The 25927-nt window shown below is 47.4% G+C and overlaps 1 protein-coding gene across 1 annotated transcript in view; it reads right to left on the bottom strand.

Annotated features, from left to right (window-relative positions):
- The window catches only part of fzd3a (frizzled class receptor 3a), a 28341-nt gene extending 5783 nt beyond the window's left edge, over window positions 1–22558 (bottom strand). Inside the window, exons 1-5 of the mRNA XM_056294656.1 lie at window positions 22358–22558; window positions 8454–8650; window positions 7569–8031; window positions 7028–7327; window positions 6243–6494 (exon numbers count right to left, since the gene is read on the bottom strand). Of these exons, the coding sequence (XP_056150631.1) occupies window positions 6243–6494; window positions 7028–7327; window positions 7569–8031; window positions 8454–8650; window positions 22358–22558 (1413 nt within the window). The remainder of the gene's footprint in view (window positions 1–6242; window positions 6495–7027; window positions 7328–7568; window positions 8032–8453; window positions 8651–22357) is intronic.
- Window positions 22559–25927: the final 3369 nt, after the last annotated feature.

The raw sequence follows: 25927 nt of genomic DNA, 5'->3' as shown, positions 1-25927 counted from the left end.
GGAGACACCCTGGACAGGCCGACACACACACACACACACACACACACACACACACACACACACACACACACACACACACACACACACACACACACACATTCACACCTAGGGACAATTTAGTATGGCCGAGTCACCTGACCTACATGTCTTTGGACTGTGGGATGAAAACGGAGCAACGGGAGGAAACCCACGCAGACACGGGAAGGACATGCAAATGCAAACTCCACACAGAGGACGACCTGGGACGACCCCCAAGGTTGGACTACCCGAACCCCGGACCTTCTTGTTGTGAGGCAACCACGCTAACCACTGGGCCACTGTGCCGCCTATACACACACACACATATATATATATATACGTATATATATATATAAAAATCGAAGCTTTTTTTTTTTTGCAGATGTGAAAACAAGTTCACTTGTCTGCAGTGGCGGCCTCACAGCACACAGCTCAGAACATAACAGCATAAAACGGCACTGCACATCGAGGGTTAGCACAGCCCTATTTCCTTCTACCATGGCAACAGTGGATAGCATGCAGCTCGCTGTGCATGCACGCATCTGCTCACACACGCATGCTGCATCACTGCATGTCCGGTCTCCATTCCATCACTCTCTGCCTCCCTCATACTATACTTCATACTCACAATCTCATTCTCTGTCATTCTTACCCCCCCCCCCACACACACACACAAACACTCACATACACCCACACAGATGCAGACGAAATGGCCTCATTATGAGTTGACCAGGCATTGAGCCCCGGGGCCAAGCGACCCTCAGATGAGGCTCATTAAGGAGGGCAGATCCCCATATGCACAGGTCACCAGACTGAATCACTGCTGTCAGCGTTCTCCTTCAGATCTGATCTGTCGTACCCCCTCTGTCGTACCCCCTCTGTCGTACCCCCTCTGTCGTACCCCCTCTTGGGCTGATACTTTATTTTACTAGTTTCAAATGTCATTTGCAATTTCAACAAGTGAGGGGCAATCTGAGTTATCAACTAATTTTTTACACCGGCGCTGGAATAGCAGGCGATCTGGCAACCCTGGAAAAGCCCACAGCGACGAGGCAGTGCCGGATGCAGCTTCACCGCTGTGCTAGTTAGAACTCCCTCTCCATCCAGAATCAGCTCCGGTAGTTATAGTAACCGAGGAGACGAGGAGATACACAACACTGGCCTCTGTTCTTCTGACAAAGTGTGTGTGTGTGTGTGTGTGTGGGAGTGTGTGTGTGTGTGTGTGTGTGGTTGGGAAGAGCATGGCTCTAGATGTGCGTGAGCGGTACTGAGCAGTAGAGTGCTGCGCCCCGGGGAAGAGCTTTTTAGATAAATATAGAAAGGCACGATGAGTCTCTTTGTTCAGGAGCCATCATTTCATAATTTTGTATGTGCTTGTGTGTGTTTGTGTTTGTGTGTGTGTGTGTATTTGTGATACAAATCAATAAAATACATCTGTTATCTTAATATTTGACATATAATTTGTTAAATCTCATTTTTATCTTATTAACTCGTTCTTTATATCTGATTTATTTATTTATGGCGGTGGGGACTCGAGCCTTTACCAGTCCACACTAGGAAAACACCAAGACTCCACAAAAAAAAAAAGGGGAGCAGAGCTCAAACCTGTGACCTTCTTGCTGCGAGGCAACAGCGTCGTATATCATACAACAGGATATGAAACGATCTCCGATTTAGATAAAGAGCAGCTAGGCATCATAATATTCCAGTTCTACAAGTCGCCGCCAAAACCTGCACCCAGCAACCCCTCATCAAGCATCCAGCTTTTATCACCCACTTCCCCCCCTGTTGCTTTGTCTAACTGACCAACACATATAAAGCCACATCGCTACACCACATCGGTGTGCGTTGTGCTGCTCCTGTGAGCGTCCGGGACGTGATGCGAGGATGTGATGGCGGCGCGTGACCTCACTGACCCCATTCTACTCGAACGGAGACACAGCGGATTATTGCACACCGCTGCTCTCTTACACAACTCCACGTTTGCGTGGGAGATTAAGAGTAGGAATACACATCTGAACGCACAATTCCCCCCCGCTTACTCTTTGTATACATATGCCACTGTAAAGGCGCTAATGCACGGATGCAAAACATGCAAATGTTGTCAAACGTATACAGAAACACGAGACGGCACAGGGGAATAAATATGTACACACACAAACACACACACTAATGCAGCTAATGCACTGTTCTGAGCTGTGCATGATTATCCATGTTGGGGGTCAGATACACAAAGCTGTGGTGGTGGCCATATCTCGATTGTAGTCTCTGGGGGTGTAGCTGTGTCAAACCACGACTTCTACTCTGAAAACGGCGGGACTCAACAAAGATCAGCCAAACGGGGGCGTCTGGGTGGCGTGGCGGTCTATTCCGCTGCCTACCAACACAGGGATCGCCAGTTCGAATCCCCGTGTTACCTCCAGCTTGGTCGGGCGTCCCTACAGACACAATTGGCCGTGTCTGCGGGTGGGAAGCCAGATGTGGGTAGGTGTCCTGGTCGCTGCACTAGCGCCCCCTCTGGTCAGTCAGGGCGCCTGTTCGGGGGGGGGAATAGCGTGATCCTCCCACGCTCTACGTCCTCCTGGTGAAACTCCTCACTGTCAGGTGAAAAGAAGCAGCTGGTGATTCCACATGTATCGGAGGAGACGTGGTAGTCTGCGGCCCTGCCCAGATCGGCAGAGCGGGTGGAGCAGCGACCAGGGATGGCTCAGAAGTGTGGGGTAATTGGCCACATACAATTGGGGAGAAAAATGGAGAACCCCCGGGAACCCCCCCCCCAAAAAAAAAGGATCAGCCAGATGACTGACTTAAACAGCTACATCTCTGTAGTGGGTCTTTCCCCGGGCCGTCTGGGTTGAAGACACCATCACTGCAACAGCATACTGTCTACAGCCTCAGCGCCGCCCCCATAAGGCTGTGGATGACCCAGCTACCATCAAGCTGGGTCACCCTTAGACGCTCGTTGAAAAACGAAGAAGAAGAAAACTTGTTTACTTTGTCCCGTTAGCAGACAGGAATCCGGGTCCATTTCCGCTCAGGTGACAAGTCAGCGTATGTCCACGTGCCACTTCTAGAATGAAGTAAGAACAAGTGTTTGTTCCAAGCCAGGTTACTGCAGTGTCAGTGCCTGTCCGTGAGTTAGAGAGCTGCAGTGACAGGTTGTCGGTTCGTCAGATCCGTTAATGACTAAAAGCCAAGACAAACAAAACCAAACGGGCCTTGGTGGTTCCGGCAGTCGTTTGAAGTGTGTTTCTATATGTGCGTCTTTAAGTCAAACCTGCGTGTGCATGGCTCCTTATGACTACTTATGACTCGTTATGAAGCAGATTAAATTATGTTTAATTAAGTTATGATTACTGGAAATGAAACACACACGCCACCTTGTGAGCATGAGCAAGCAGGGTGCTACCGAGCTCACCGGGTCATTCATGGCTCCACCAGGGTGTGAGTGTGTGTGTGTGTGTGTGTGGGTGCATGTTTTGTTGTGTTTGAGTGTGTGTGTGTTGTGTTTGAGTTTGTGTGTGTTTTGCTGTGTTTCAGTGTGTGTGTGTGTTGTGTGTATGTGTGTTGTGTGTGTATGTTTTGTTGTGTGTGTTGTGTGTGTGTGTATGTTTTGTTGTGTTTAAGTTTGTGTGTGTGTTGTGTGCTGTGTGTGTGTGCTGTGTGTGTATGTTTTGTTGTGTTTGAGTTATGTGTGCGTTGTGTGTGTGTTTGAGTTGTGTGTGTGTGATGTGTGTGCATGTTTTGTTGTGTTTGAGAGTGTGTGTTGTGTTGTGTGTGGTGTGTGTGTACAGTTGCACACACTCGGTATATCAGTAGAGGTGCATTTCAGTTGTGTAGAGTGCTGCCTGTTGTCGTTGTTGCAGCAGATCAGGCTACGTGTTAAAAGAAATTGCGTGTTGAAAATGTCGCTCGCAGACAAACAAACAAAGCTGAGTGTGAAACCTGAACTGCACCTGCTTCACCTGTGCATCCACCCTTCTGAGCTCCACACAACAGCCGTTCCAAAACAGGAGCTGTGAGGGCGGATGTGGGATCATGGGTGCTCTCCTGTGGAGCGGTCTTTGTGCGGTAGGCATGAAAAGAGAAGGAGGGCTGTTTGAATTATTAACTGCCCCGCCAGATGAGTGGGGGAGTGTGTGCCCCTGCCGGGGGGCACAACAGTTCTGTGAAGAGCCTCCTCTGTGGCAGAGAGGCAACGGGAGAGTCACACCGACACACTTCCCCCTATGAGCACCGCTGGGTTTTGCTTTAAGTGTGTGCATGTGGGAGATTGTCGGCACGGTTGTGCACAATCTTGCATGTGTTTGTGCTGTGTGTGTTTGTGTGCACACAAAAACGCACGCATGTATGCGTCCGCAAACATGTTCACCTGTATGTGTGCGCATGCCTGGGCTTGTGCCCCCGATACATGTGGAGTCGCCAGCCGCTTCTTCTCACCTGACAGTGAGGAGTTTCACCAGGGGGACGTAGCGTGTGGGAGGATCACGCTATTCCCCCCAGTTCCCCCTCCCCCCCGAACAGGCACCCCGACCGACCAGAGGAGGTGCTAGCGCAGCGACCCGGACACATAGCCACATCTGGCTTCCCACCCGCAGACACGGCCAATTCTGTCTGTAGAGACGCCCGACCAAGCCATAGATAACACGGGGATTCGAACCAGCTGGTAGGTGACGGAATAGACCGCTACGCCACCCGGACGCCCAGAGGAGCGAGTTTTAAGACACAAACTAGAACATGACAACATAGCCAAAGACTGGAAACAGGTTCAGGAGTTTTAAAATGGAGGCAGCTGATCTGCTGAAAGGAGGGGAAAGGGTTTTTCAATAGGCCCCGACTGCTGAAACACCACTGCAATTACAACGTACCACCACAAGAGTCAGTAAACAAAAAAGATTCAAACAACAGAGAAAAGATCCAAAATGAAAAACAGAAAAATAATGTCTAAAACAACTGAGAGTATACCTCAGTATACACTGGCAAAAGTATGTGTGTTTCATATTGTGGGGTAAGCTTGTGGAATGATCTAGATCAGGGGTCCCCAACTACCGGGCCACGGACCGGCATCGGGCCGCAAGGAAACAATATGATACACAATATTCAAATAAAAACCCGGTCTAACTGGACCGTGTAACACTAGAGGGCTTTTAATTTGAAAAGGATACTTTGAAGTGTGTACAATGATGTAATATTATCACTCATTCACGTGGCACTCGGCAGACCAAAGGTAACTAACTTCATAACTAATGGTAATTAACTTCATAACTAATGGTAACTAACTTCATAACTCAGAGCCACTCGCTACTAGCAGCTAGCTAGCTACCATGAGTACCGGTAAAAAATAAACGTTACTTGAGAGTTTCTTCGGAAGAGGTAGAGGAGATAAAAGGTCTAATGACGATGACAACGCAGAGACAGCAGAGGCCAAGACAGCAAAAAAAAAAAAAGAAGCTTCCTTCAATAGGAAATAAGACAAGTCATACCTAAAATACGGCTTTATTGCGACCGGTGACTCGCATGCTCCGAGCCCCCTTCGTGTGATATGTGGAGACAAGCAATCTAATGAGGCAGTGAAGCCCCCAAAAACTGCTTCAGCTCGTTGCTTTAAATGTTATGATACTATTGACTTATAAGCCTAACTTATATTCCGGTCGTTATTAACCCACCCCCGCCCCTCCCCCGGTCCGCCAGAATATTGTCAATATTAAACCGGTCCGCGGTGCAAAAAAGGTTGGGGCCTCCTGGTCTAGACGAAGAACTCAAGGAAAGCACAAGTTTAAGTCAATTCAAAAAGAGGTACAAAAAGAATATTTTCAAGAGGTACAAGGATGAGGAGGAGGTTTCACTCCTCTCATGACTGTGACACCCATGGTGGATGCTGTTGTAGCTGTTTCTTGGAAATGATTGTTATTGCTTTCTTTCTTTTTTTGTTTGTGTTGTTTTATTGTTTTTATTTTTTATCGCTTTTATTATTTCTTTTATTGAGTCATTGAAAAACTAAGTTTATTATTTATGTTTAGAGAGGAGGCAGGGAATTATAAGTAGTAACTTCCTCCTGCTCCCTTTTGAACATATAATTTTTGTTGGATTCTCTATTGAGAATTCTTGTTGAATTCGTCTGGTTTTATTTTTATTATTTGTTGTTATTTTTTTTAATGCTTGGTCATTTTTATTTTATTTTGCATGTTCGAAATAAAGACATTTGAATCTGAATTTGAAAATACCTGGAAGGGACAGGGGATGTGGTAGTCCCGGCACTTCTCCTGGACCCAGGTGGTCTCCCAGACAGACCGGTAGCTGTTCTCGTACAGGTAGCAGGCCAGAACGGTCAGCAGGGGGACCAGGTAGAGCACCGAAAACACTCCGATCCGGATCATGAATTTCACTAGTTTCTCCTGGTTCTCCTTCTCCAGGGGGATCTCCATGCGGACCCGGTTTAACGCCGCGATGCCCGCCAGCAGTAGAGCCACACCCACCTGCAGGAGCATGGAGGAACCGACAAATCCAGCGATCAATCCATCAGCCAACCAAATCTATTCGTGTAGTACATTTTGGTTCTGAAATACATGTAAAAAAATTTTTTCAAATATATATATATATATATATATATGTACGTGTGTGTGTGTGTGTGTGTGTGTGTGTGTGTGTATATATATGAATATATATAGTATATAGTATATAGTATGTGTGTGTCTTTTCCTGTTCCTGTTTAATTCTGTAAATTTGGCCAGGGTCCTCGTGTTTTCTACTCACCTGACTAAAGTAGATTTAAAATAGAAACACTACACACAATTGTCGAATTATTGATCAGTTTGACACTACTAATAATAATGATAATTTCTATTTGTGTAGTGTATTAATGGCTTTCTTACACCCCAGGACACTTTACAGAAGTGAAAAATAAAAGAAGATAATACAACATGCACTAAATTAACAAATTGTTCATCAACTTTATAACATAGAAAGTCTTCAGCCTGTCTGGGTTTGTCTCACTTCCTGTACAACGTACCACTACGTCCAGCCCCAGTGGGGCCAGCAGGAACCAGCGCAGCGCCGTCACATCGTAAAGCCCCACGAAGCAAACGCCGCTCACGCTGTCGCCCTCGATCTTGTTCATGGCCAGCAGGGTCACGGTAAGGGCCCCCGGGACGCCCCAGGCACAGGCGTGGAAGAGGAGGGCCTTTTTCTCTATGGCCTCACTGCCCCACTTGGGGACCGCCGCCAGGAACCAGGTGATGGTCAGTATGACCCACCACACACTGCCGGCCATGGTGAAGAAGTAGAGCACCATGAAGAGGAGAGTACAGGCCTGGAGAACGGACAGACAGACAGACAGACAGACAGACAGACAGACAGACAGAGAGAGAGAGAGAGAGAGAAATACATATAGAAAGCTAGTGATGTCACTGCCGGACAATCTGTGAATGTGAAACTTGCTTCCTGGTTTGCCAATAGGCTATGCTGTCTAATTCTGAAAATCATGACTGTTTCCCTTTAAAGGTGCAAAGATAAGCAAAACCTTGGGTGACCAGAAAATGTTGCAGCCTTACCTTATTGTGTGACCCTTGCGTCACAGTTGAGGCTCGGAATTTTCCGGGACTCGCCGCATTACAGGACACTCTGTCCTCCAGCAGGAAGCCCAGGAAGAAAACCAGGGACACCATCATGTAGCACACGGCGTAGAATATAATGGGCCGCTCCGGGTAGCGGAAGCGCGACACATCGATGAGGAAGGTGAGGAAGGTGAAGAGGGTGGCGGACAGGCAGACGATAGACACCACCCCAATGAAGTAGCGGGCGAATGCCAGCTCCTCCCGCTTGAAGTACATGTTGGGGCAGGGGGGCGAGCAGTCGCGGATCCCCATGAAGGAGTAGCCCAGGTCGGGGTCGATCTTGAGCTCACGAGGGCACCAGAAGCCATAGTCACGCTGGACGGAGACGGGGGATTCGGTGGCATCCGAGACGGAGAGGAGGTCCACGGGACGGGGGTAGGGCTCACTGCAATCTGGAAACCTAGACGGAAGACGGACGGATGGGAAACAGCTGAAAGTTACACAGCGTTACACAAACCTGGAACGAGCCTGCGTCAAAGAGGCACATTTAAAAAATCTCAATCAAATCTATTCTATTCAATTCTGTTCTACTCTGTACTAATCCAGTGTGCTAAGAATAGCCTGGGTCTTGGCAGGTCTCCTGACTCGGCCTGTGCTTCTTGCAGAGCCCTCTAGTCTAATCTATTCAAGTCTATCCCCTTTCACACATGCACTTCACTTGCACTTTACATCCTCTCTGCATGGCTGCTTCACTGCTGCGTCGCCCGCAGGAGGAAGACGCTGCACTTCAAATGCAGAACAGTGCACTTGTGCCACGCCACTGTAAGTAACCCAGAGCAACATTTAAGAAGTAGAGAGACGGGGTCTGTTTCCTCTCCCAACCTGCTGCACTCCATCTCCTCGGGCCAGCTGACTCCAAACATGTCCATGAGTTTGTAGCAGTCGCTCCTGGCGCGCAGGCAGAGGCCTCGGCACGGCAGCGTCATCCGGCCGTACTCGGTGCAGACGGGGGCGTACAGGGCACACAGGAACATCCTCAGCTCTGCAGAGCACTGCAGGTTCACCATGGGGTGGAAGGGCTTCAGAGAGGGAGAGAGAGAGAGAGAGAGAGAGAGATTATTTCATCTGTGAGTCGCCGCCCTTATGTGGCATTTAATGGCATTTGCTACAACAGCCCTATGTAGTGTTGTTATTCACATTTTCATTTACAGTATAGCCAACTTCAGTGTAGCCCACCAAACACAGTGGGAAATCAGGAAGTGAGGGATGTATTTTTCACACTCGCCAACTGTCCGCCAGTGACGCCACTGACACTCCCGTGGCGTTTCAGAGACGTACAGAAAGCTGCTCAGCATAGTGGCACCTAATGGAGCATTATCCTGACAACATATATGTACAGGGAGATAATGTGGAAAATGGGACCGTTTCCCTTTAGGGATTTGTTTGGAGTTTGGTCATCGCATTCTCATATTGGATAACTGTCCCTGTCACGCCTCCAACTGCTCCTAAATTATGCTCCCAGGCTTCTGACCGCCTCTGGAGAGAGAAAGTGAGTACATTTCCTGGCCACAGAAAACAACTTTTGGGGTCTCCCCAGTTGTATCCCCCCCACTCTTCCGAGCCATCTTGGTTGCTGCTCCCCCCCCCTCTGCAAATCCGGGGAGGGCTGCAGACTACCACGTGCCTCCTCCGATACATGTGGGGTCGCCAGCCACTTCTTTTCACCTGACAGTGAGGAGTTTCGCCAGGGGGACGTAGCGCGTGGGAGGATCACGCTATTCCCCCCAGTCCCCCCCCCCCGAATGACCAGAGGAGGCGCTAGTGCAGCGACCAGGACACACACCCACATCCGGCTCCCCACCTGCAGACATGGCCAATTGTCCCTGTAGGGGACGCCCGACCAAGCCGGAGGTAACATGGGGATTCAAACCAGCAATCCCTGTGTTGGTAATCTGTGTGTGTACAACAGTTAATATGAAAGGTTTGCAGCTGCAAAAGAAACGCCACGACACATGTAAGAGGTAGTATGACTGGTTTTCAGTCAGGGACAAATACTACGTATATAAGAAAGATGGAGGTGTGTCCTGTTGATGAAAGTGTATTTGAGACAACGAGTCACAACCTGCTCACTCACTGTACATCACTACATCTACATCTACAACTTCAGCCAAATCACCAGAAGTTAACATGCAACAGGTCTCTACTTCTCTTGGAGGGCGGAGGTCTTAAATATAACACACAAACGGTCCCTAAACCCTCCCTACAGTAATTATTCTCTGAAAAAAGGGTCCATTTAAAATTCTCCCTCTGAGTATAACCCGGCACATCTGACAAAAGTGGCGAGAATACTCTGGCCCTGTTTACCCCATCTGCCCCCGTTTGGACAGAACTGATATTTACATTACTGAAGGTCTCTGAGCCTCAGGCTGAAAGAGATAGGAGTTGGGGTTAACCTATGCTTAAAAGGTTATTTATCCCCCCCCCCCCCGGGTCCTCAGCAGGGACACGGCTGCCCATGTCTGCCTGGTGTGGTGTGACACACATGCACACACACTCGCAAATGCATGGAAGCAATAGGTTTCCCAACAATGCATGTTTAGACATATGCATTTAGTCTCTCTCTGTCTCTCTCTCTCTCTCACACACACACACACACACATACACACACACACACACACACACACACAGAGACAGACAGACACACACACACACGCACACGCACACCCCTTCTTCTCTCCAGGGATTTACATATTTAAGACATGCCCTCAAGATGCTCCCTTCCCCTTGGTGTGTGTGTGTGTGTGTGTGTGTGTGTGTGTGTGTGTGTGTGTGTGTGTGTGTGTGTGTGTGTGTGTATGTGTTTTGTGCAGTTGTGTGTGACCATTCAATGTGGTCATATCAGGATGTACAAGTGTGTGAATAATAGACCTGGGATGGTATGTGTTTTTGTGTGTCTGGTGTATGTTACTGAATGTGTGCATGCACATGATAGCAGTGTGTCTGTCACTCAGTGTGGTTCTCCCTCTGACACAAAGACTTTGTCAGCCCCTCCCCTCACTGTGTGTGTGTGTGTGTGTGTGTGTGTGTGTGTGTGTGTGTGTGTGAGAGAGAGGTGGGGGTTGCTTGTTCAGCTCCTCCTATCTCTGTCTCATTGTGCCACAGAAGGCATTGGACAGAGGGGAGGAGAAGAGAGGGGGAGTTCAGGGAGGGGAAGAAGAAAGGAGGAGAGAGGAAGAGAAGAGGTCACGGAGGAGGCGGAAGAGGAGGAGGGAGGAACGGGGGTGCGATATCGGAAGGGGGATTATTGGGAAAGGGGCCAGAGTTGTTTTCATAGACTCATCTACAGAAATGATGTCTGACAATACGCTCCGGCGTCCTCTTTGTGCGCCCCGATTCGAGTAGTCCCCGCGGCGCCTTCGGCTTCGAGCTGCGGTGTCAACTTACCAAGCGCTTTCAAATACAAAACCGGCGGAGTTGAGGTTAGCCCGGCCTGTTTCGCCGTTATGCCTTTTGTGACCTGGCGTACAAACACACAAAAGTGCACATGCAAACTCAACTCGTGTGCAAACAGCCATCGCCGGCCACCATGACCTCTGATCAATACGTGCACAGCCACGGAAGCCACGCTTTGCATTTTTCCTCCATTAAACTGGCCCACTGTGGCAGCTGCTGCAGCGCCCCCCCCCACATCTATTAGCACTGCATACAGTGGTGTCTATTGTAAAAGACCTCGTCACTCCACATATACTTTTACATCAGCATTGTGTACCGTGGAAGCCCTTTCAGGGCTCTGCTCAGCAGTCATCCATCCTGCACCGAACACTGTAGGGTCTAGAGAAAGGGTGCAGCATCAGAGGATGGAGCCAGCACATTTCACTCTCCGGACATATAAGCCAACCCAAACACATCAATAATACACCGAGGAAGCCTACTTTCCCAACCCCCTCCGTCGCTCTCTCTGCAGATCTCCCACCCCCTCTTTGGTCGGCGCCATAAAAAATGAAAAGCACATCTTAAATGGCAGTTTAATATTTCAAAATGTGACTGTCAGTGGTGATTGTTAGCATGGGAAATCACAGTGTGTGACATTTTCATGTCTGATGTGTTTGGTGACCAGTACTGACGGTCTTCGTGACTTTCCTCCAGTTACATGATCTGTTCTTGGTAACCACAACACACCTAGAGATACTTTATTGAGCCCAGTGGAGAATTTACGCTCTACATTTAACCCATCCTAGCTGTGTAGCTAGGAGCAGCCGCCGTGCAGCACCCGGGGACCAAATCCAGTTCGTCTGTCCACTGCCTTGCTCAGGGGCACAGACAGCAGTATTAACCCTAACATGCATGTCTTTTTGATGGTGGGAGGAAACCGGAGCACCTGGAGGAAACCCACCGCAGACACGGGGGGAACATGCAAACTCCACACAGAGGACGACCTGGGATGACCCCCCCCCAAGGTTGGACAACCGCGGGGTTCGAACCCAGGACCTTCTTGCTGTGAGGCAACAGCGCTAATCACTGCACCCCCGTGCTGTCATATTCTCAGACATAGTTTGCAACACGATCCATCTCAACCGTCTTAGAAAAACCAAACGCAGAAATCCCTCTTCAGAGAGTTAGAGATGCTTATGGTGGGCGGTGATTTGGGATTTTGCACCAATCAAATTAAATTTTCAGAACCGGAGCTTAGCTTTAATAGATTCTTGGCGTTTTTTCATCCCCGGGTCTAGACTCACGGTACATCCCGATAGCGCGACACGCATCCCACTCGTGACGGCGTGCTGCATCTAGTTCGCCACCCACGTGTCACGTCGGTATGCAAAAGGGATTAGAATGGCTGTTAGGCTCGGGCCCCCGAGAGCACAAAGCATCCACATCCGAGCAGCCTTTGTCAGCGTCTTGCTCATATCTCACACAAATGTTCTGGCAGGATTTTCAGCTGTCGTCATGAAGACAGAGAGCGACGGGGAAGCAGACAGGCAGGCGTTGAGGTGGTCATATATAGCGGTTTCAACGGTCGGGATCAGATGTCACTACTGAGTGACGGGATTGGCGGAGAGGGCGATGACACTGTGTTCAGAGGTCAAATCCATAACGTGAGCCTTAACTAGACGCGGATTAATATTTTTTTATTTTACCCCCCTTTTTTCTCCCTAATTGTACCCGTCCAATTACCCCACTCTTCCGAGCCGTCCCGTTCACTGTTCCACCCTCTGCCGATCCGGGGAGGGCTGCAGACTACCACATGCCTCCTCCGATACATGTGGAGTCGCCAGCCGCTTCTTTTCACCTGACAGTGAGGAGTTTCACCAGGGGGGTGTAGAGAGTGGAAGGATCATGCTATTCCCCCCAGTTCCCCCGAGCAGGCGCCCGGACCGACCAGAGGAGGCGCTAGTGCAGTGACCAGGACACATACCCACATCCGGCTTCCCACCCACGGACACGGCCGATTGTGTCTGTAGGGACGCCCGACCAAGCCGGAGGTAACACGGGGATTCGAACCAGCGATCCCCGTGTGTTGGTAGGCAACGGAATAGACCGCTGCGCTACCCGGACGCCCCACTTGAGTCTTAACTAGACGCAGATTATTCATGTTTTGTCTATCACGCAGAGGGACAATTTAGGCTACTTACACGCCTGTCATAACTGAGAACAATCAATCGGTGAATCGTGTAATTTCCGGACAAACGGAGTCATCACGTTTCATTAAGCACTACTGTACGATGACACAATAACACAGCCGCCCGCACCATGTTGCAAGCCCCAAGCGAGTATGAGGCATACGCACATCTACCGCGATAGAGATCCCTCTGGAAATGTGTCTATTACTCATTACTCCAGATGTACCGGGCGCCATCGACCTCGTGGCATTCCTTCCCATTAAAAACCTAATCCCGACGTCAGCCAGCCCATTTCCAAATTAAATCTCGGTATCATTTTAGTGTCATCACTTTTCAAAAATATTCGCATGCAAAACATTTTTAAGAGAAGAGAGAAAGAAGCAGATTTTTCCATTAACTGCACCTCTTTTCTTTTTTTTTTTGTTGTTGCATATTTAGATATCCATCTAACACAGCGTTTTGTTATTCAGGGAAAGCTGCCGGGTTACCGAATAGCAACTAGAGATACAACAACACAAACGGACGGATCCTTTTCTGCTTGAAATGAAAATAAATACGATGAAACCAGAATTGTAAGTCAAGAAGCTACAGGGACTCTCAAACGGGGGGCAAAAGAGGTCACCAGAGAATATTGGCAGGTCGACTTTCTGGGCCCGAGTCCACCAAAACATCTCCGGTCCATTTCTTAATAATCTCCGATTTCAACCCCAATCTTATGTCAACCTTTCTGTCAATATTGGAGAAGATAGGTGCTGTTCTCCTGGTCCTCTGTGGCTCAGCTCCCTTTTGGCCAGTGAGCGGTCCTGTGACATCCATTACCTCATCAGTGGCGACCTGTCAGGGTGAGTTAACCGCTCAGACATGATCTAACGCAGCTAAAGCGACCTTCCCCTTTCACTTCGAACCCTGCAGGCTACCAATGCACATGATGCTGAGCTATACTACTATGTATATCATGCAGTACTACACTGTACTATACTGCACCCTGTTTTACAGCAGGACAGGACAGGCTGAGATGCTGAAAGAGGTGAAATAATATAGGTTTACAAGGTCTAGTTAGAAACCAAACAAGAGAAATCTAATCTTACTGAGTCTATTGTTGTTCATTTCTCCTATTAATCTCTGTTCAGATTTCAGATAATCCCTTTATTCCTGCCCGTGTATTTTTTTTTTCATCCATCCATCCGCCCATCCATCTATTCGTTTGTTCCCCGGGCTCTGGCCTTTTTCCTTCCCCTTATCGCCCCTCCTCATTACTATCTCCATCCTGCCTTTTCCTCCCGTCATCTGCAGTATAACAATCAGACCATTAAAGATAAACAGCCTGAGAGTCAGTGCCGGCCTGAGCACACTGGAGTATATTCACTTCATCCATAACGATGCCTAAACAACTAGAAGACAAACTTAAAAGTACACACGCACACACACACACACACACCACTGCCACACTGGGAACAGCTGGTGAACCCCTGGCTGACTGGAAGCCGAATGGCCAGGGGTTTTTCCACACTTTTACCGGCGCAGCTTCACCCGTGTAAGGAGAACCAGGCATGTAATACACAACTGTCGACCGCTGTCGGCCCGAGGGAGGCTATGCTAATGTAATTTCTTTTGCTTCCAAACGCTGCTGCAGCCATTATGTATTCACGGGAGGAGGTTAGGGGATTTTTGATCGGTGAGAATATGGAATAATAGAGCACCCTGGAAAAAGCAGCCTCACACACAGTTAGACATGCAAATTAACGACATGACGCCGTAGAGTGTGTGTTTTTGTTTGTTTGTGTGTGTCTGAGTGTGAGTAGCTCAGTGTAGCCGTATGTGTTTCAGTAATGGTAGAGCAATTAGTGTTTCATTAAAGGCACTTTACGAAGCCTGGATGCTGATTCAATCGCTGAGATTCGGTGATTGATGAATCATCAACAATGAAGCCGATGGCGGCCGGCAGGGATTTGCTGTGTCTGAAAACCTTGCAGTCACCTCTCTTCTCACCCCCCCACACCTCCTCCTGCTCCTCCTCCGCCACCCGCAACCCCCTCCCTCTTACATTTTTCTCTCATTTTTCTTCCTTTCCCCTGCCTTTCTCTTCATCTTTCTCTCTCCCTCTCCCCCATCTCAACCCTTCAATTCTCTACATTTCTAAAGCTCAGCACCATGACAACGGGAGATGCATCAGCAGGGAGGAGGAGGAGGAGGAGGAGTTGGAGGAGGGGAAGGAAGGGAAGGGAGGAGAGTGGGGTTCGGGGAGGTCAGGGTGCGGGGCGCAGGGGACCACCTCCCGGGAGGGGAGAAAGTCCCCCCCACTCCCTTTGTTAACATGCACAATTGGGACGGTTTCCCAGGCAACCGGTGTGCCCCGCTTGTGGGGGCTGGGGGAGAGGAGGGTGTGGACAAAAGAGGTAGAGAGAGGGGAAGGTAGGGGGTGGAGAGAGAGGGAGAAAGAGAGAGAGAAGAGGGGGATGTTCTGGCCGAGTCAACCGTGTCATTCACCACTACAACGTGTTTGAAAATCTTGCACACTCACTTGCGCGCGCGCTGTGCGCACACACACACACACACACACACACACACACACACACACACACACACACACACACACACACACACACACACACACACACACACACACACACACACACACAGGTTGTCGTCAAGCAAGCACCCCCTTTCTGGATGTGTTTCTTATTCACTCTGGAGCCAATAAACACAGTGTTGGACATTAAATTAAACAAGAGGCTCCTTTATGGCCCAGGTCACGCTGGCTTGGATTTATCAGACATAGTTTGTGTGTGTGTGTGTGTGTTTGTGCACATGTGCACATGTAAGCACACCTTTGACCCGAATACATTGTTTTTTAGGTCACAAAATGAGAATGTTAAGGAGTATGTCTTAAACACACTTGGCAAGTTTTACCAATACATTTTCCTGCTTGCTAAGCGTGTTTCTGAAACACACACACACACACACACACACACACACACACACACACACACACCCCAACATGTCTAACCTCTTTTTACAAATCCATTCACACCACAAGGGTGGGGTATCTCATCTCTCTTATACAATGCCGGTAACCCAACACGGTTTCTCTGTGGAAACTGTAAACCTGAAACAAGAAGCCGATTAAATGACCTGAAAGCAGGAGGGAACAAGAAACGGGAGGGGCAGCTTGGGCTTTTGATTATTCAAAATGGTCTCATTTCATGGGCCATATGTTTATTGTCTACTCATAATGTACTGACATGCCCACTGACCTGATAGCAGAGACAACCCAACTGCAGGAAAATAACCAAGCTAGAGTAATAATGTAATAAGGCACTGTAATACTGTTTATGACTTGGCATAGCTTTGTACAAGAACTAATACTATAGCAGTATACTGATGTTTGTAAACTATTCCTCCGTTGTATTTTTTCATAATGGACCTGCTGTAATGGAATACCCTTGTCATCCATTTCAATTTCCACTTTCCAACAGTTCAAACTGAAAGCCAAGTCAGGAAGTTGTTCATTATCTGTGTAATAAAACTAACATGGCAGGCATCTGGGTGGCGTGGCGGTCTATTCCGTTGCCTACCAAAACGGGGATCGCCGGTTCGAATCCCCGTGTTACCTCCGGCTTGGTCGGGTGTCCCTGCAGACACAACTAGCCGTGGCTGTTGGTGGGAAGCCGGATGTGGGCATGTGTCCTGGTCGCTGCACTAGCGCCTCCTCTGGTCATTCAGGGAGGGGGAACTGGGGGTAATAGCCTGATCCTCCCACGCGTTATGTCATAACTCATCTAAGTGACCTCTTCAATCTAAACTGCCTGACTGTAGGTATCCCCACCCTTATAAACAATACATTGATTGACATAATGACCAAAAACAACGATTGGTTTCACATGCAAATTACCTTGACCATTAACTAGAGTTTCAATGGCAATGTGTACTAGCATCAACCTCTGGATAATGGATGGATGGATGGATGGATGGATGGATAATCGTAAACCTTTACACTCGTGCATGCGCAACTCACATCTACCGTTGACAGATCGGGTGTTTGACGCGGAGCTCTAAATTTGGAAAAAAAAATTCCCCCCCCCCCCCCCCCCCATATGTCTTTTCTGTGTGATCAGGTATTTGTTGGCTGATTGGTGACTGTTCTGCCGTATTTTACTGGCTGTTCTGCGAAGGAATGCTGTCGTCCGAGACGCGCTGTCTACGTCCATTCATCCGATAGTCCCGCCGGAGCCCAGTGTGACGGTGGAGGGAGAGAGGAGGCTTTGTTGGCCGTAGGAGAGCAAGTCGTCATTGTGATTACCTACTGGGTGTTGGCAAGAGTCTTCTGTGCTTGTTTCTCACTAAAAAGGATGTTAAAAAAAAAGAAAAAAGAAAACTAGGCTAAAACCTAGTATATAACGGCTGTATTGACATCAATTCCGTGAAGATCGGCTGTACTGGACAGCAGTTTTCAGAGCCTGATTATTTATAGTGAAATAGTGCCAATTTATTTTTCTGTGAAATAATTACCTGGCTATAATCACTGCTGCCATGGTCACTGGAAAGTCTGAGCGTGACACCCCTTATAAATACGCTTCAGTTAACCATAATTACTCTGAAGATTCAAATAATTTTCAGTCTAACTGCGTGTGGCTACTAGTGCTAGTGTTGGTGAATTGGACTTTTTTTGCAATGAGGTGTTTCTGTAGTATCCATCCATCCACCCATCCATTATCTGAACCGCTTATCCTGCTCTCAGGGTCGTGGGGAAGCTGGACCCTATTCCAGCAGACACCCTGGACAGACCGCCAGGCCATCACAGGGCTCTGTAGTATCCATGAGCAGCAAGATATTATGTTCGTTAGCGTGTGAACAGCTGCGCCGATTCACGGCCCATAGGGTCACTGGCCAATCGTGTAACGTCAGTGACATCATTGTCGCCGTTAGCTTGGACCGTCGTCGTTGGTCACCTAATCCAGTGGCCCAATGTGTCAAACTGATCAGTCAGTCGGTCAGTCACTCTATGGTCACTCAGCCAATCAGTCAGGGACATGCACGTTTGTAGGGCTGGCCCCCCTGGTCAGTGTTCTGTCCAGATGTGCTACTTAGCGGTTCTGCGGGTGGTTAGGAGAGGTTAAGGTTAGGCTGCTATCAATTCACGCTATGGTAGCATTTTTCGACAAGGCAGCATAAATCGGCAGAACACCGGTCCAGCCAATAAGATGTGTCCTATCTACGATGCAAGAAAATTGTTTTTCTTAACAAAATGTGAGTTAAAGTGATTCCAGTATGTTTTAGTGCCATTTTAAGAGTTTTAAACATATTTTCATGATTCTCGGGATAATATCATGAATTGCAATTATTTTGGCCAGGATAATCGTGACATGAAATTTTCATATCGTCCCACCCTTAGTTAAGGTAGTCCAAAGATTATCGTCCATCTTTATACCAGGATGGTTCACATGGAGTTGCGTGGTTATTGCATCGAGATTGCACCTTAATAAACTCACTGTCCCGCATTATTTTTTTTCACCCGCTGTTTGGCATAAATCATTTGCTTTCGAGACCACGGGATAACACATATTCATTTGTTTTCCATAAAAATAGGTTTACCCCTCATTTTCCCCCCACTTTGACATCTATCAAATCCCCTGCAGTCCCGCCAATCTCACACACTGTGGAAGACTGAAATAGCAGTTTGCAGCCTAGAGGCTACTGTCCCACTTCGGCGCCGAGGTCATTCTGTGGTCACCGTTGACTATGAGTGGATTTACATTCAAACAGAAAATCCTGTTTTTAGAAATCACCCTCTATACGGTTTCTCCTGGTTCAGACAACCGTGAAAAGATTAGACCCATCCAACAAAGAGTTAAAGAGAAAAAGTATTTAAAAAAAAAATCCCATCTATTGTGCCTGTGTGAATCCGGTGTATTTCTCAAGGAATTTCTGGTACACTGACTCGTCATCTGTCAACACCATCGCACCCAAGCTATTTGGCTGACACAATGACGCAGTGGTTTTCAGAAATGGTACTTTTCAAGAGGCTACGAAACAGTTTATGCTGAACAAATTATCACAGCCCCCGACTACTGACCCCCCTCCCATCCCACATAATACAAAAAAATCCAACATGAAAAAAAAAGAAAAAGCACAGAGAAAGACACCACTTCAGGGGGGTGGGGGAGTGGGGACAGAAACTGGAAGAACGGCAGGCGTTGGTTCCCCTCCAACTCCCGTTTTTTTCTCCACGGTGCAAGGCATTCATCATCATTACCAAGGCTATTCAGTGGCCCTAATTCCCTTTAAAATCAACTGTCAATTCTCATTTGGCTGCCCTCTGCCTCTTGCTGGGTGAAGAATTCCCCTCACAGACAGCATCTCGAGCCAGCCGCTGGGGAAACAACAGCGAGATGGAGGCGTAGTGTCTGCGATTTCAAATCTGTTGGGTTTCCGAGTGTTTTCCGTCGCCAGCGAACGTTTACTCTGCCCTAAAAGAGACTTAATTGCACCTCCGTGACTAATCAAAGTGAACACCGTCCAAACCGGGAGTGCCTCAGTCTGTTCAGCGCACCCACACACTTAAATTAAGCATAAAAAGCTAAACTAACCTCCAAAACAACACAGCCCTGGGGACCAGCAACGTGGAGATCATTCAACCCAAGCTACACCCGTTAATCTGGTCTTTCCACTATGAATTCTACATCGCACTGCCATCTAAACAATTGGATGAGTGTTGTTTATGTTCAGATAAACAACAACAACATAACAATTGAAAAACATCCCCAAAAGTGACCGAACTCCAGCAGAACAAAGGGAACGTTTGGGGGACTGTGAGGGAGGACCTGGCAGATGAGCCCAGAGTCTGGCTGCTCGGCGAGTAGAGATGTGATGTGGCGCTGAGTGATACGTTCTCGGAGAACACTGCAAGGTTACATAACCCTGGAGTTTAATGACATAAAACCCCTCCCTTCATCTCGCTATCTCTCTCCTCCTCTGTGTGTCTATCTGGGGTACAGATGGCCGGGCAGGGCGTGACACATCAACTACACAGTGGCAGGAAGAGCTGGACATGGCAAGGAGAAGTATGTGTGTGTGTGTGTGGGGGGGGGGGGGTTGTCTGGGTTGAAGGAAAGACGGGGTGGAAGAAGGAAAAAGCGGTTGGGTAAAGGAATAAACAGACAAATGGCCGTATGGATGAAAAAGACACAAGTATGCTGGGGAATGGATGCATGGATAGGTGGGTGGCTGACAGACAGACAGACAGACAGACAGACAGACAGACAGACAGACAGGTAGGATCGATAGATAGACAACAGACATGACATACAGATTAGCAGCATGGCCAGTAATTGCTGGATAGATTGAGATCTCAGAGGCATCTGTGTACATAAAAGGATGGGATTAACCAAACAAGGTGATGCATCTGTTCCATGATTGAGTTTAAATGCCTAACTCAGCATTTCAACGACGGATAACAGCTCAGCCAGTCAGATGTTATGGGTGGTAAATCTATAGATAATCTTAAGAGCAGGTAAGAATGATAAAGCACGGGTTAAAGACTGCAATCCCATTTTAATCCATCAACTGAGCTAAAACTGAAACGGTGCAAGGCGTTATAGTATAGTCTGTTCCCTCCAGACAGCCAAGTTGACTGACTGGTCCAAAGCCTGTTATGTAAAATGGTTTTAGTACAAGAAATGATTTGAAGGAGCAGCTAGATGATGTTTCAAATCACCTGCCTGTCAATGTGCTTAGGGCAGAGCTCAAAACCATTTTAACGCTGCTATAAACAATATTCAGCACCCCCCCTCCCTTCACATTCTTGGTTATTATTTTGATTGGTTCGGTTGGACTATTGATTTTTTACAGTATAGTGTTATTTTATTAACATTAGTGACATATTCAGCTTGGTAAGGAGCTATTCCTTCAGTTTGTTGAGTGACCTAAATCCATGTAATGTAATTATTAGCTTGATGGCTATCCTGCTAACGCTAGCTAGCTCACATGCACTAACATGCACGCGTGGCCGGACCGGTTTCCAGAACAAAAAAACAGAAAAACTCGGATTAAAACATGCACAGAGGGAGTGTGACTTCATTTTCGGCTCAGGACACCATTACGCCACCATCTCTTTACATAGCAAACAGTTGTTTGCTGCCATACTAAAGTTCGAAATCTCATGTATAGCATCTTTATGGACAACACGCCCTGTTAAAATCACAACTGCATTTGATAGTGTGCTGTTCACACGCACCCCCTGGGAAACACTTAAAACTTAATTTTCTGCTTAATGTTTTGATAATATGTTCCCAGTCCCTTAGGCCAAACGGGCCAAATGAAAGTAGGTTAGCACTTTGATATTACCAACAGTTAGCAAATGTTCACTTAGCCATGGTGATAGCTATCTAGGCTCCAACCAGGATGTCCATGGGGCAGGTTGCACACCAGACGCAGTGAAACACTTTTTCCTCCACGTGACCCAATTTTTGTATGAAACCGATGGAAACCCCAGAATATAACAAATTCTACGTGTGTGTGTGTGTGTGTGTGTGTGTGTGTGCGCCTGCATGCATCTTTGACAGAACAGACCCTGCCACAGTAACAAGAAAATGTCTAACAATAGTATGTCTGTTCTCATGGTGCACGTGAGAAGGCTTGAAAGAACCAGCAAAAGACAAGTGCAAACAGATGGAGAGAGGAGAAGGAATTAAAATGAATGAATAAATAAATGAAACAATAAAACAAAAGAAAAAAAACAGGAGCTAAGCAAAAGCAGAAAAGAACACAGCGTGGACCCCCCACCCCCCCACACACACACTATTATGCTGTTTTCGGGTAAGTATATATCGCCAGATTCGGTTGTTCTGGAATTGAGAAAAATTGCCGTGTTTTTTGTTTGACTGGCAACTTCAACAGTACAACGAAACAACAAAAAAATTTTGGTTTTGGCCAAACAGTTGCTTTTCAAATTTTGAGTACTACATAATGTTTTCAACCTGAGTTCACCGACTGCTTTTGTCATTTAGGGGCCCGTAACTTACTTGTGTCCCTGACAATGGATAATTTAGTATATCTATATTAAAAATCATCTATATTTTTTTGAAATGATACTATTGAAAACAGACAAAAATATTGATCTTTTTACAAGATTTTTCTCATCTTTCACATGTCAACACTGGACCGTACCTCCATGGCGAGAGCGGCGGTTTGCTGGTCATAGTGGTTGAGTATGTTGGGCATGAACGTGGAGTTGTAGGGCAGCCCCTGGCACATGCGGAGGGTGATGGGTTCACAGGTAAACATGCTATGGCTGCCCGCCGCTGCATCCATCGGGATGGCCACGCACACTGTGAGCATGGACACTGACAGCACCCACAGGAGACCCATGGCGGCTCTCTCAAGGCAGAGGAGGGAGAGGAGAAGGGAGGCCCTGGACGGTGGTTTGGAGTTGGGGATGAGGCCCTGCCGGCGTCAGCTTCATTCACAGGTGAAAGAGAACACGGGGGCGCGAAGGAACCTTTTCAGACAGCAGAATTCATGAGGCTCGCTGAGGTAGAGCTAGGTGATGGCGTCGGCGTGGTAGGCTGGTGAAGACTCGATGGCTGTCTTGGTGCCTCTTCGTCTCACAAAGAAGCCATCTGGAGGCGGCGGCGTATTCCATCAGATCCATAGTCGAGGCCGGTTGCGTCCATCACAGTGGAAATCTTGGGACCGTTGGCAGTGTTCACGTCATAAGACCTCCATCACCTGAAAGATAACCTTGTTTCTTTGGGTGGTGTTGACTTCGAAGATGCGTCACCGGCCTCCGCTCTGCCGCAGGAAACAATGATGATGCTTCACACCCAAGGAATGAAATTATGGCCAACGGGCGACAACTGCAGATGGAGTCTAGGTTTAGTGTGGAATCTGTGGAAAAAAATTGCACAAAATTAGGATTGAACAATTGTTGAATGGCACAAATAGCTGGTTAGTCAACATTTACAGTGTAGTTCGTACATGGCCCTGAATCTGACCCCAGTATTCATGAAAATAAAATTGACCATTTAGAGACAGCAAATAAATGAGGGTGGGAGGGTATTGCAAAAAGGCTGGTAATTGCTATCATGGCCACCACCATTGTGGGTGGGTTCATTAAATGAATGAAGTACAGTGAGACCAGTGTGGGCAACGTGTCCAGTGTGTCACTCCACTGGATTGTGTTTTATTCTAATTATCTCATTCCTCTACAGCACGCGCACGCAACGACACTACAACCTTAAACACATTGGCGAGCGGAATCGTGCAAATGTGTAGCTGTGTATATTTCACTTTGCGTGTTATTTCCTCTCATCTGAGGCGAAACCACCGCACCAAATGGATACTGAGGACTAATGGCGATACTCGCGCTCCCTCTTACCTGCATGTGAACGCTAAAAGCCTGCCGTCCTAATCGCCGTTCACCGATATTCACCAGTTCAGCTCCCCCTCAGCGACGCCTGACCGCCGGGCGGGGAGTCACGGGCGTCTATCCGTCTGTCAGTGCCATCTGTTCGTCTCCCGACAAATTTGCGTTACGGGGATTAAACATCTATAACCGTTAGGCCCGATACATACACACGGGATATGTCATGCGTCTTAGCAGCAGCAGCAACAAGATGAAGGCTTGTTACTTCATCTCGAACGGACCGGTCACGAGCCGCCCGGGCCGCGCCGAGTCGCCGTACTGACTCGCCCCGGCGTTGGAGCCTCGCGCGCCCATCACCGGTAAACGCGCGGCGACGCGTCCGCTGCGCGAAATGTCCGACGGCCGACGGACGCGAAGCCGTTTTATCTAATTAGAGGAAGTTTACCTCGGCTCCTGGAGACGGCGGAGATCTGCGCCACTCCTCGAGTTGGTAACAATGAGTGAATGACCCTCCGCTACCCCGCCTCTCCTCCTCCTCCTCCTCCCTCTCCCTCTACACCTCACACACCCACACACACACACACACTCTCTCTCTCTCTCTCTCTCTCTCTCTCTCTCTCTCTCTCTCTCTCTCTCTCTCTCTCTCTCTCTCTTCTCTCTATACCACTCTCTCTCCTGTATACCTTTCTCTCTACCTCTCTTCTCCCCCCCCCCCCGTGTATACCTCTCTCTACCTCCTCCCCCCCGTGTATACCTTTCTCTCTACCTCTTCTCTACCTCTCTTTCCCGCTCTCTTCATCTCAATTCAGTTCAATTCAAGTGGCTTTACTGGCATGAACGTTTTAAAAAACAACGTTGCCAAAGCATCTAAGTGCAACTTGTCCAAATATTTGGACAGCACACAATAACACCATCTCTCTCTCTCTCTCTCTCTCTCTCTCTCTCTCTCTCTCCCTCCCTCCTTCTCTCTCTCGCTTTTTGATACAACACTCTGGTGGAGCCCCCCCCCCGACAGTCCTTATAAAACTATCACTAGAATCCAATGGCGTGAATAGGATGATATTGAAATATTTTGAAATTGAGAGGCACATTTATATTTTCATATACAGTTCCACATAGCAAGTAAACACAATGCAACAGATCGACATGGTCAGAATAAACCTAAGGTCTAGACACACACACACACACACACACACACACACACACACACACACACACACACACACACACACACACACACACACACACACACGTTCTATTGTTATTTGACCTTTGTCATTGTACTGGCATCTTCCAACAGCCGTCTTTACTGTATCAGACTCCCAGCCCACCCAAACACAGGCATCTCAGCAGACACCCAAAAGGACACAGCCAGACTACTGCTACTACTTTTGGCCGCTAAGACTACATAAATTAATGAAATCCATATATGGCAACAGAAGGCTCATTAAGATGAACCCAACAGCCTTTGGTGACGTTGTATATATGTTCCAGTGTTTTCTACACAAGGCCCGCGTGCTTTTAAACCACCCAGCTGCTCGTGTATAAGCAAATTCCCAAAGTCACCATTTGTAAGGAAAATCATAGACGAGCATATTTCTTTCAGATTGTAACAAACCCTGTTTAATGCAGCACCAGAGGCAGAACGTGCAGCAGCTGCAGAGTGGACTTGCTAACGAGCACAACTGGAATACCCACACATCTGTTTTCATACCGGTGGCCTCAAAAGTAGCGTTTCATATTTACTTAATCTCAGACCAAGACTCTAGCTTCTTTTAAATCTCATCTTTAAACTTTCCTTTTTGTGAAAGCTTTTACAAATGTTTGATATTTGTTTTTATTTACTCATACTGTTTTCATTTTTACTCTTACTTATTTGGTCTCATTCTTATTTTTTGTCTTTTCTGGTTTTATTTCTTTGTAAAGCACTCTTCAATATTGTTTTAAAAAGTGCTATATAAATAAAATTAAAATTATTATTATTAATATTATTATTACCATTATAATTATTATTATTATTATTGTGCATAAATATCATCTTCATATCTGGAAATGGAGGGGTGTCAGGCCCTCCCTCAGCTTAATGACTTTAGACTGTATTTCAAATGACAAATGAAAGCTAAATGAATTTTTAATTTCCTTTATTATTTCAATATTTTATTGAATGAAAATGAAATAAATCAGTGAAAGATATATCCATTAGAATCAATAAACTATGAAAGTGTGTATAAGTGCCTCTTATATGTATGTATGTATGTGTATATGTATGTGTATATGTATGCATGCGTTCGTCTGTTGCACATGAATGCATGCATATGTGTTGCAGAATGAGGACTGTATCGCAGCGCCTCCTGTGGGACAAGCGGCGTGTG

This window comes from Lampris incognitus, chromosome 15, assembly GCF_029633865.1.
Source record: "Lampris incognitus isolate fLamInc1 chromosome 15, fLamInc1.hap2, whole genome shotgun sequence".
NCBI lineage: Eukaryota > Metazoa > Chordata > Actinopteri > Lampriformes > Lampridae > Lampris > Lampris incognitus.
The sequence above is the reverse complement of the archived record's forward strand: the minus strand, read 5'-3'. Positions and strand labels throughout refer to the sequence as shown.